The sequence below is a fragment of the Zonotrichia leucophrys genome, chromosome 5 (assembly GCF_028769735.1).
Source record: "Zonotrichia leucophrys gambelii isolate GWCS_2022_RI chromosome 5, RI_Zleu_2.0, whole genome shotgun sequence".
Classification (NCBI taxonomy): domain Eukaryota; kingdom Metazoa; phylum Chordata; class Aves; order Passeriformes; family Passerellidae; genus Zonotrichia; species Zonotrichia leucophrys.
In genome coordinates, this window is record NC_088175.1 from 10,255,702 (window position 1) to 10,268,948 (window position 13,247).

A 13,247-nucleotide genomic window follows, 5' to 3' on the forward strand; every position below is an offset into this window, starting at 1 on the left:
ACAGAAAAAGAATATATAAAATCTATTGAGTAATGCTGAGCTTTACTCACATATTATCTGTTTAACCCATGTATTACTAATTTATCACACACAGTAAAGGATTTTTCTGATAATCAGCCATTAGAAAAGAATATTGTACACTGGATGCAAATATGTGGTATAAAGAAAGAGGAAAAAGAATATTTACTGTCATTATAATTTGCTCATATTCATCTATTATTTCTTATAAAAGAAATAATTTCTCTACAAAAATAGTAGGTAGGCTACTTTAGTAGGATGCTGTCCTCATTTAATAACTTCTAATCTTCAGTACAATTTCTGAACAGCCACTGAAACAATAAAAAGATTATATAAATGGAAATGCAAATCCCAATTAAATGTCTGTAATACCTCATCTTTGATTTGCAGGTATCACCCTAGACATAATTAGGAAGAAAGGAGAAATAGAATTTAAGATTAAAAGCTTGAATATTTCAATGCCTTCAGGCAAGTAGACCAAGTATCATTCTAAATCAATGGCAGATACAAAATAAAAATTTTGATTCTTATTTCAGTAAAAACATATTACAACTAGGCAGAATCAGTCATTGTGTTTCCTTTTACTGTTCAAGGTTCTGTCATAATTATTCATAAAATATTCCTATAAAAATCCTTATGTTATTGCAAAACTCAAGATAAATAATATGTAGACACTGACAAGCAAATTTTCAAGCCAGCTTCCACAGCCTCTATTCATTTCAGTGGAAATTAATTTACTTCTTACAGAAAAAATTTAGCCTCAAGTTTCAAAAATTGCACAGTCTTGGAAGTTTGGAATTTTAGAATACACTAAATTAGGGACTACATAAAAAGTACTTTTTAACTTGGAACACTGGAGGGAAGAAAAACTAATGTTCCATGACAAGGACAGGATATTAAAACAAACTAGGAATAACATCAAATACAAAGTTTTTAATTATAGCATAATTTTATGAAGAAAAACTGTGCCATTCTGCAGAAGAAAGTGAAGATATGCTTATACATTGCCTACTCCTGAGGATGGGTATGTCTTCTGGGCCTGTACCAAGAGCCCTTCTGAAAAGGGAATGAGAATGAGACCTGAATTTTACTCAGTCTGCCACATTCTAAACCTGAGGACCCAGCTCTGAACTGCACTCAAGAGCTCTCTACCAGAAGAACAAGATATCCCAGAAAATTCTGAGTTATCTTCCTAAAATGTAGTGGCTGTGCAGAAAAAGTGCTTACTGAAAAAAAAAAGTTTTTACTGAAATGTGGGGATTCCTGCTTCTGAAGAGCAAGGAATCATGTTGAAGAAACATCACAGAAGATGTGATTGTTATGGCTACCAATTAACACTACTATATTTCACAGAAGATTCCAAGTAATCCATAAAGTCACTTATTTCCATGAGACTGTAACATCAAATAAATAAATGCAACTGCTATTCTGACAGAGTCCTAAAGATTTGGAACATAAAGATTTGGGAACATTCTCAAAAAATACTACTCTACCATTTTCATTAAATTTTGCATGTTCAACAAGTATATATATATACATATATACATATATATACAGCAAATGAAGATTTAGATAGTTTCCTTTTGGGTGCTTCTAGCCCTTTTTTATTGAAGAAAAAAACCCAACATAACCTGAAGAAATTTATTCCTAAATGTCTTATCATATTGGCCTCTTCTTCTTTTCTGTTATGCTGAATTCTTACATTTTGGGGCAGATCAAAATCATTGTTAGAGTGGGCTTCCTCAACTAGACAGTTTCTGAGCATTTGGTGGCCTACAGTGGATTTCTGTTGTAATTCAAAGTCATGTTGTGCTGGATTGCCCAGATACCAAACACATTTGGGGAAGTGGTCCTGCTATCACAGGCCTGGGTAAGCTGACCAAGGAATGGAGCACACCAACTGCTTTGGGCAGATTTGCTTCCATCATTGCACTCTATTCCATCCAGGCTCCCAGACACTGAATCTAAGGGCTGGAAAATATCAGGGAATAGCAGCAGTTCCTCATATATCTACATTTTAGTTAGGGATAGGAAAAAAACCCATATCTACATGCTAGATCTGGTTACATAATAAAAAGTTAGGAATGGAATTACTCTTCCTATGACAAGAAACTCAAAGGAGATGAAGTTGTGTCTTGTGCCTGTAAGTTTGCAGAGAAATCCACTGTGTGACTTATTTTTTAGTAAGAAAAACAATATGGACGAATGGCCTGAAAATGGTATCCATTCAAATCTGTGAAAAAACATACAAACTCAAGTTATAAAATGATGAACATCAGCAAGTCTAAACATGCTAGTTAAATAATGAAAAGTATCTGTGAAAAAAAGTATTTCATTTTTGCAATTAAGTCTACTTTTCTTGTAGTAATTTGTGTCCACTAACAGAGAAATACTCGTTTACACTTTGGAATTAAAATATATTGACAGTCTACTTACATATGAGCTTCAAATTTGTTAGCTACTTTTCCCATGATTTTACAACTAACTAAGCGGGACTGAAGTGTTTGAGAAAGTTGTGCTTTGGAAACAAGTGGATTCAGTATCTACATGGAAAAAAAAGAAGAAATATGAGTGAAAAAAATTGTGAGCATCAAATAAATTATTCCTCTTCTTAAAAAAAAATCTATAAAAACATGTCCCAAATGTCATTAACCTTTTCACTGAATTAATCAGTACTAACAATAATGGCACCTATGCACATCAATAGTCAATTTTGTTTTAATTACATCTTTTAAATTACATTGTAATTAGATTTTGAAGGTGACTAGAATAATTTCTCTGTTTTTGTTCCAACCTTATTTTTTTACCCTTTATAAGTTGAATTTTTAAACAGTTCTGAATTTTACTCTTATTTTAATGGGATTTTTATACTACACAAAAAATTGTTTATTTAAATCTCCATATTGTTTTAAATTATAAACACAGTCAATATGTCTGTTGCAAAGCTTTTGAACTTAACAAAATACGAACACTTAGAAGTGAATAAATTAGCTGACTAAAGGGGACTGGCACTATAACTTAGTGACAGATTTTATTCTTTCTTTCTTGAGCTACACAGTGAAAAATGAAGAGTGTTTGCAGTGCATTAGAGTTTTGGTACACCAAGAGCTACTGGAATACACTAAGCAATGGACCTCTAGCATTCAGTTCCATTTAGCAGATATTGGAATTTTAGTCCAATAGTAAACAAAATGTAGTTTCTTCATGAAGACATAGAGTGAGATACTACCCTGTAAACCAAAACAGGATGCAGGAAAATGTGCTACTGAGAATACAAAGTGCAGTGGAAATGTTACAGTGGAGTGTAAATAAGTGTAAAGTAAACTTTATTTGCTGAAGAACACTACTTTTTTTAAGGTGACCTTCCTGTCTCGCCTTTTTGCCCATTTTTGCATACTCTTACAGTGTGTTCCACAACCACTACCATTTTCACAGGTATGGAAGTGCCACAAATCTGACTGAGGTGAATAAAACTTGCAGGGAAATACAATCTTACAATTTTAGTATTTTTTGTGATCATGAGAAATCAGTATTACCTCATGTCTGACAGTTTCTTTTGGTAAAGCTTCTATTACAGCAAGAAGAGTTTCTAACCATGCATTGCTGACACCTGTTTAAAAGATATGAATTATATGTGATGTCTTATATTGTACATACAACAACTAAATAAAAACATGTACCAGTTTTACAAAATTTGCTGTAACTTTTTACACACATCTTCAAGGAGCTATCATATTAACATTCAAGGCTTCAGAGTACCAAGTAGGACAGGTAAGAAGCAAGGTCTGACCCCATTTCTTTTCCTTTCCAATTCCTATATAAAATTAATAACTACTCAAATTGCTTTTTAAAGCTAATTTCCCTAATTTCATTCTTTTCTTACGCCCACTGAAACATTCTAGTTGCACAACAGTCCTTTTCTTTCCTTTGTATTCTAAAATTAGTGTCAAAGAAATTAAGGGAAAATAATCAACACAGAAGAAATGTCAACCATCCTCCCCCCATTTTCTCAGCCGCAAAATGTTGGTACTTCAGGAGAAGCTCAGACTCAGAAACAAGTTTGGGATTTAATCCTTCAGACAAAGTGAGAGGGGTTTTTCTGCTTCAATCAGAATTACATTCAAATATCAGTATGAAAGTGGTAATCATGCAAAAATCTTTCCATTCATGCAAGTCTAGATACAAAGTCCCAGTGACTGCACTCACTGTTGACACAGTATTGCAGGGTCACTAAGGAAACAGAACTTGTAGAGGTCATGAGCCATCAGAGTGGCTGTGCAGCCCTGACCTGCATCTCTGTGTTCCAGGTTCTGGAGAATGATGTGTAGGAAGGAGTGGGAGTACGTATGAATGGACACCGACTCCTCTTGCAGAACAGTCAGAAAAGAAACAGCAGCTGTTAACTGCATTTCCACTCCTGCAACATGCAGAACCTCCTGTACAATTACAAATTATAACAATTTAGAGAGTGAGGCAGAAATGTACTGAAAGAACATCCAAATTTTTACATTCACTTTTAGAATTAATATGCAACAACCAGGATAAACTACAAAATTTGCTGTAAAATTATTTTCTCTTAACAGCAATTTATTGCAGAGATTAAATCTTCTTATGATATATCATGAATCTTCTAAGAAAAAAAAAGTTACTTATAATATTCTTTGTGACTTTAAGTTTCATCAATGCAATGTGTGGATTCTTCTACTTTACAAAATGAGAGATAGAAACAGACCAGCCAACAACTGCACTCCTCTTGTTTATGCACATGAATTAAAAATAAGTATTTCATTCATTCATTCAGTAGGAGACACTAAAATAGCAGAAGACAATTTAAATTTCATCCCTTGACTAACAAGGAATGCAAATAAAAAGTACATATATATAGTCTTAAGAATAAAGCAAGATACACTAGAATATTTATCTAGCTAACTAAACATTTGTATTTCTGAGCTCTGACACACAAGAATGTCATGAATTAGGCTGTCTTTAAAATCATCCACTCAGAAGTTAAACAAAGTTAATATGTTGAAGTGAAATGAAATATCACTATTTTTTAAATTTAAAAACAGGTAATTTAAATTTTAAATATCAGATTTATGCACAGACCTTGCAGGATGCAATCTTTGACACAGCATTCATTATAAGTATTAGTAACTGTAAATATCTGTCAACTAAGTGAACATTCTATTTGTTTACTTTCCTAAGCATGTTTATTTCCTGAGAAAATAAAAAGTTCATTATTCTACTAGTAAAGCATTACACTCATTTTACAAATTACTCCAACTTCAGCAGGAGTCTAAATCCCATACTTCCTACTTAGCATTTTATATATGTGGTTTTGTTTCTTTTTTAAACTGCTTGATCTGAACAGTGTTTTCTCAGATCACTCACCAAAAATCAAAAATAAGCCAAAATTAACTGAAAATAAAAATAAGCCTGGATCAGATTAAAAAAATATATATTCATTTTGCAGCTAAGTGCATAGTTGCTAATGGATTGTACTCTTCACTGGGTTACAAACTGTCTGCATGGCCAGGTCCTCAGTGCTGGTGAATGGAATTACATCCAGTTGGCAGCCAGTCACAAGTGGGGATGCCCAGGGCTCAGTGCTGGGGCCAGTCCTGTTTAATCTCCTAATTAATATCAAGGCCAATGGTGTGAGGTTCAACAAAGGCAATCACTGGGTCCCACACCTGGGTCACACAAACCCCTGAGTGCTACAAGCTGGGGACAGAGTGGCTGGAGAGCGGCTTTCCTCACTCAAAGGGTGGTCAGGCACTGGAACTGGCTGCCAGGGATGTGGTGGAACCACTTCCACCATTCCTGGAAATGTTCAAAAGGCACCTGGATAGGGAATCAGGGACATGGTGAAAATAATGCTCCTGGGTAAACAACTGGACTTGATAATCTTAGGGGTTTTCCAGATTTAATGATTTTATGACTCTAAATATTGTGTGTCAGAGGAATTTTGCTGAGAAAATAGTTTGTAGAGAACATCTGAGAAATTACTATTTGACTTGGTATAAAACAAGTTCTCATTTTACAAATGTCAAACCATTTGTACATACAACTGTACAATTATTAGCTATTTCAAGGAGAACAATAACTTATCTCTCAAGACCTGTCCCAGTTAACAATGATGTTTCTTTCTCAAAGGATTCTCTGTGTCCTTGCTCGCACAAATGAAAAAAAGAAACAGCACTGTGCTGCTTTCCAACAAAGTATTTGCATTCAACACCCATGGAAACTGCCTTCTTCTTACTTCCACAGACTCTCTCCTTGTTCTACCACTGCTCTTACAGCCACAGCCAAGAAAGAGTAAGAACACCTACCAGTTTTGTATTTTGAATATGTTTGGGATCAGAATACACATCCATACTTTTCTGGGATTCTGGCCTAACACTTGTTCAAAAAACCATCCCCAGGAGAACCAAGAGAACTATCCACACACTGTAGATGCTAACACAGCAGTGTAGACCAGAAAATTATGGAGCAGTGCCAGGTTAACAGTTGGACTTGATGAACTTAAAGGTCTTTTCCAACCTAAATAATTCTGTGATCCTATGAATTCAGTTTTCCGTACCTATTTACTTTGTATGCAATACAAACAGGGTTACTTACCAACAAACAAAGTTTCCAAATAGTCTCCTCCACTGATCCACATAACTCTGGATAGTCATGTGTGAGAACACATTCTCTGGATGTGCCTCCTCATGGACCTCGGGAGACATTGAAATATAAATTTCTAGACTGCTTACACACCTGCCTGCACTGATGCTTACACTCAGAACTATACAGTTCTGCATTTGGAAAAACATGGGTCTCCTCTTTCCATTTTCATACAACCCAAGCTGAGTAACTTAAATTTACTTAATATAAATTTATTTATTTAGAAAATAATGTATTTTTCTATACATGGATACTCCACAAATTTTCACTCCAGACTAAAAAAGCTCTCCCTGTCTATCTTATTCAGACAAGCATTAAGTATTTAATGGAATTTAAGGGTATTAACATGTTCTTAACTATTCTAATGTCTACAAGTTAAACTCAGGCCTCAAAACTTAAAATTTAGAAAGCCTAGTTTATTCCATTAATTGGAAAACGGAAAATTCATCTCTACTTTAAATGCAGATTTTCTCCTGCAACAACAGAATTCTCTTGAAAGAATGCTGCAAGCAGAGACATAGTCAAATCATTTTAGTAATTCCATTGGCATGATAGAAATTTTAGACTAAAAGACTAAGAGACACAGAAATAATGGAGATTACAGAAACTGAAGGATATAATGAGAATGGACCTTAAAATTAATGTACAGTATAAGGAAGGATAAAAATCACCCCACCTTTTCTTAAACCATAAAATCAGCTACAGAAAAAAAAAGCTTTCAAGAGAAGGCTGATATATTAGGAAAATAAGTACTCTGAGAATTAATTTGGAATTAATGAGACAACACTGAATAAAGCTTGATATATACACAACAACAAGAATAATCATAGTTTGCTGCAATCACAGCATTTGGAAAAATCTTATTAGTCATTTGGATAGACACCTGCAATCTCCCTCCATCACTTTCGGTTGCAGAGCTCAAAGATGGAAAGCAGGAAAAACACTATTAACATCATTTGAAAAGAGCCATTTTGTGCACAAAGAGAAATGCTTTTAAGAACGTCTAAGCTTTGCCTAAATCCGCATTTCAATGACTTCCAAGGTTCATGAGGAGGTGCATGCAGAAATCCAGAGTGGGCTTCTCTATGCAGAAGAACACATACAAGGATGCAACTTCATTTAAACAGCAGCATTTTAAAAGAAAACTTCCTAATCTCATTCCTATATTAACATCTAAATTATATACTGTATGTTTGTTTAAATAGCATAACCAAAATACTGACATTTTATTCAATAATTACTTATGCATGTCACATACATTGGTGTATTGATTTTACTCATCTCAAATCTAAAACATGTTAAACATATAGTGTCTTTGACACAATTTTAACTAGATTTCACAAAACTATAAGCAATTTGCATACACCCATTTCTATACTTCTACAAGTAACCATTTTTATCAATTTTTCACAAATGAAATACAAATTTGCAATGTATTCAGACTGAACATTCCTTGTATTTATTTCTTTCTTCATCTGCTTTACCCTCAGCTCTAATAAAAACATTAATTTTCCTTTGGGTGTCTGCAAGTATGCTAAATAACTACACTGGTTTCCTTATGCAATTATATGGTAACAATACCTTCAAAGAAACAGCCCTCTGAAACTACTACACAATTCATTTTTCATGTGCCAATTTGATTTCACAAATGATTGCTCCCAAGCTAAAGAAGTAGAACCAAGTGCAGTAATTTAAATCAGTTTATTTCCCTGCAATGGCAGATTACATTTGCAAGACTCTGAGTGCAGTGGAGTTCAATTATGCTTTTACAGACTAAAAGTTTCCATTTAATGGTCAGGATTACTCCTCCAATAAAAACAAGGTTAAGAAAAAAGTAATAGGTCAAATTAATGATGTCAAACACTGTTTTGAAATTAAAAGTGCAGTGCACATGGTTACAACATCACTTTACTTCTACTACAGATAAACAATATTAGATACCATTGAAGGACTGGCCTTGTAAGAGCAATGGCACAGAAAGGAACTTAATTCATATACATTCCACAACACTTCAGTTTATAAAGCTTAAACTTTAAAGGAACTATTGGATTTAGACTGACCTCATTATATTTTACGTTTTTACCTCTGTCTGGAGCCCATTAACTTAGGTTTCATTTAATTTATCATCTATGAAGACATCCAGTTTTGTTTAAATGATACTGTAAGATGAAATCCACACTACGTTTCTCAATAATTTGCTCAAATATTGATTGCATTCATTATTAATGTTGTCTTCTTCATTTCAAATATTTCTATCTTCAGTTCCTACTGCTTCTTTCTTCCTATACTGTTTTCAGTTTAATGTCTTCAATATTATACAGGAAGACACTTTTACAAAGTAACTAAGTACAGCCTGATCAAATATCACACTGAGATCCAACTTCCACCGTACAAATACTTTCCTATTCATGTAAATGACCATATTTCCAAATATTTTCTTCATCCCTAAATAAAAAAAAACTTAAAACTAGAATCAAAATCTGTATTCCCATACTAGACTTTTTACTGAAGACACGCCAAGGCCAGCACTTCTCTACAGCCTGAAAAATAAAGGTAGAAATTCCCTAGTGTTTCTTATTCCTCCTTAATTTTAGGAAGAATTCTGCTCTCAAAGTAGAAAACCAGAGGAAAAAACTGGATTCAGTATGGTAAGCATAAAAAACCCAAACAAACTTTTCTTGAAGCCAGTAGGTTGGCTCAGAAAAACTACATTACATATGTCAGATTAATTGGTGGTTGTAACTGCAGATATTTGGTGTAAGTTGAAGGGTCACCAATTACTTTGCAACTTCATGTCATTCTTCTCAAAGTACTTTTACACTCATACATATTTCAACAAATGCCTATTGACCTGCATCTCATAGCGCAGAATGCAACCAGAAGTACTTTAATGTTTTCTAAATAATCTGTCAGTCTATTCCAGTCCTTAGTCCTGAAAAGAGCTATTTCTTGACCACTTGCTGAATCTAAATAATCAGATAAAAGTTGAAACCGCTCCTTTTAAGAACCAGAAGTCTCCTGAGATCAGGACAGGACATTTCAGGACATAACATGAAGTTGAGAGGTGATGTCTGATATTCACAGAATGCTTGAAGGCTGGAAGGGTCTTCTGGAAGGCATTTTGTCCAATCCCCCTGCTCAGACAGGGCCAGTTACAGCTGAGACATGCCCAGGCTGCCTTTGAACACCTCCAAGGAGGAAGACAACAACATCTCTAAGCAACTTGTGCCACTGCTCAGTCACCCTCCCAGTGAAGAAGTGATTCCTGATGCTCAGAAGAAGGCTCCTGTGTTTCTGTTTGTGCACATTGCAACAACAGTTGCAGTTCTGTCACTGGGTACCATTGCAAAGGCCCTCTCCAACCCTCTTCTTCTGCAGGGGTCCTAGGGGTTGTTAGCATTATTAAGTTTTGCGTTTGCATTTGTGATTTAGTTTGTTCTTATTTGGCCAAGGCTGCTCCTAAAACCACATCTTAAACGAACTTTTACTTTTCTTCTGGGTGCATATCTGGGACAGAGTGGAAATATGGAGACAGGTATCTTCTTCACAATCACATAATCATAGAATAGGTTGGGTTGGAAGGGACCTTTAGAATTGAGCTAGTCCACCCCCCTAGCAATGAGCAGGGACACCTTCCACTAGACCAGGCTGCTCAGTCCCATCCAGTTTGACCTTGAACATTTCCAGGAATGGGGCATCCATAACTTCTCTGAGCAATCTGTTCCAGTGCTTTACCATCCTCATGTCAAAGAATGTATTCCTTATATCTAGTCTGAATCTATCCTTATTTAATTTAACCCCATTGCCCCTTGTCATATCTCAAAAGGCACTGACAAAAAGTTTGTCCTCATCCTTTTATAAGACCTTCTGAAGAACTGAAAAGTCAAAATAAGATGTACCCAGAGCCTTCCCTTCTCCAGGTTAAACAACCCAAATATCCCTTATAAAAACACATCTCTATATAAAATTACTGTAAAACATTACATGGTCAGCATGCATTTATCACAACTAGCAGTGATTTACTACAAATGTGGAGGGCAGAACGTGAAATTGCACAGACAGCTAAAAGCAAACTATGCTCTTCTGGACAGCACCATGAAGATCTTAATGTTTGGATGAAAGGGGTTTCAGAACATCAGAATCAACCATTATGACTGGATAGTCCTCAACAAGAATTCTCAAAAAAGCTGTCAAAACACTGGTAAATCTTTTAGAACATTTAAATAATACTAATTCTGCTTTATTTTCCCTAACCTAACAATTTTTAAAAAACTATAATGCCTATTATACTTCATAAGTTCAGTGAATTAATGCAGGAGACCTATTGGACATACACCTCCTAAAGACTGAGTTTGCAATAAAAGTGGGATATTTTTTTTTCTTTGTTAAAATAATTAAACTGGCAGAAAAAGATACATTCAAACCTCAACACACAAAACTTACTCTGATTTTTGGTAAAACCCGACGAAGTGTTTCTGCAGGATTCTGTCGCATAAGGACTGGAAGATTTGCCACCACACTTGTTCCTTGGATATCCTGACCAGAACTTACAAAAACATAAACATACAATACATTACTCACTATGACGATTACAAGCTCACGGCTTTCATTAGAAAACAAAACAAAACCAAGAAGAACAAACCTACACTACTCAGGTTTTTCATGCAAGCAATGAGGCTTTTTTTTTTAAATAATATGTGGTAGAAGACCACATTTAAAAAAACAACCTATCAAGTTATTATATATCATTTTCTACATGGAATGTTTTAATTTTTAGTGTAGCTTTGCATAAAAATGTGAAACTTCTGAAAGTCTTTTCAAACCAGATGATCAAGGCAGTGGTTTCATGGAATCTTTTGCCTTATGGCAATACAAGGGATAAACCATAAGAAGGGGGTAAATAGAAGATATACATGAAAATAACACACAGGGTACAGCATTTTACCAGAAACCTACCATTATTTCCTTTTTGTAGGGAAAGCAGCCAGATGTATAGTCATATGCACGCAAACATGATTAAAAAAGGATGTAAAGAACTTGTTAAATGACAGATCTTGTACCTTTCTCCTCATTCTGTCTCTCTCAACGGTATCCCACAATTGAAAAAGGAAACAAACAAAAAAAAAAAAAAAAACAGGATGGGAAGGAAATGGTAGGCAGCAATGAAAAAAAGTACGAGGTACTCAAGTAGATCAACTCCCAGAATAGAATCAGAAAGCAAGAGGGTCTGGATGCCAAAATTAAAACTAAACATCAACACATCCTTTTCCTTTGGCAAGGCATGCATATCTTTGTGTTATCCAGCAGTAATGCAAAAAGCCAAGGTAAATTGGAGAAGATTTTTAATTTAAATTTTATTCATTTTGTATCAACATGGAAGAAACCCATGTTTCTTCCTGCTAACCCATGTTCTAACTGCTAAAAAATGCAAACAAAATGCTACTCTTATCCTTCAAAACGTAAAGAAAAGGGAAGCATTTCCCTTTAAACCAGAAATTCTTAGTATCTGGCCTACTGCCAATTAAGAAAGTGAAGCAGGAGGCATTTCAACACCTACACAGTCTGTAATTTTCCAACTGCAGAAGATTTCTATTTCTACCAAATGAGCTGCACCATAGATTTTCTTTAACTATTAAAAACTCCAGAATTATAGTGAATTATTGCTAAATGCTCAGCTGTACACATTTTGTACTAATAAACAAATTAAAATAAATCCTGTATCTTTTCTTCAGAGTCACAATAAGCTCAGTGTTTTGAAGGCACTATTCCTTTATTAACAATGCTAACTATAGAAGAACACAACAGAGCCCTATACTTAGAAGCAATTTAGCTCAACCTCTTTTGTGCTAGCAAAATCCACATACCATTTAAATATAAAACTTCAGGACTCATCTTCTGAGTTCATCCTACAGGAGATCCCAGTGACTTAGCAATGATGGGAATCCTCATGCAGGAAAGGAAGCTCTCAGGCCCCAATGCTCCTGTCCAAATACTTCCTTCCTCTACAACAGCAGCTGCTTGCTGCTGGCCAGTGGTACCAGACCTGGTCTAACTGTAAGACCCCTTGTAAAGCACTTTTCAAACACTTCTCAAGCACAAGCATAGCACTAAGCCTTCTCCTTCTAGCCCCTGCATTTGCTTTTACTTATTTCTTTTACCATCAAAAAATGAAGTCCACATAATAATTGTGATGTCTTGTGACTGAAGCAAATCCTCCTAGAAACCATTTACAAACATTTGAAGGACAGAAACATGCCTGCCAGCAGTCAGCCTGGATTTGTGAAGGGGAAATCAATCCTGACCAGCCAACTTGACAACATGTGACTGGCTGAGAATGTGGAAGTTGTTTAACTTATTTTAGCAAGGCTGCAGACATTGTCTCTCATCATAAACCCCCTAGATAAACTGATGAAGTACAAGCTGGACAAATGGAAAGTGATGTGGACTGAAAACTGAGTGAACTATTGAGCCCAAAGGGCTGTGATTAGTGGCAAGGGAGCCATCCACAGGTGGTTTACCTCATGGTTTACGTTACTGGGGGCAATAAAGTTTTCCTTAAT

The 13,247-nt window shown here is 35.1% G+C and overlaps 1 protein-coding gene across 3 annotated transcripts in view; it reads right to left on the bottom strand.

Annotated features, from left to right (window-relative positions):
- Positions 1-13,247, bottom strand: part of PPP4R4 (protein phosphatase 4 regulatory subunit 4) — a 58,351-nt gene that overhangs the window by 24,298 nt on the left and 20,806 nt on the right. The window contains exons 3-6 of one of the 3 annotated variants that reach the window (XM_064714773.1): positions 11,131-11,233; positions 4,307-4,454; positions 3,555-3,628; positions 2,455-2,561 (exon numbers count right to left, since the gene is read on the bottom strand). In XM_064714773.1, the coding sequence (XP_064570843.1) occupies positions 2,455-2,561; positions 3,555-3,628; positions 4,307-4,454; positions 11,131-11,233 (432 nt within the window). Of the gene's footprint in view, positions 1-2,454; positions 2,562-3,554; positions 3,629-4,306; positions 4,455-6,639; positions 6,738-11,130; positions 11,234-13,247 lie in introns of those variants that run through there. The other 2 variants (XM_064714774.1, XR_010440517.1) reach the window with 2 other exon arrangements.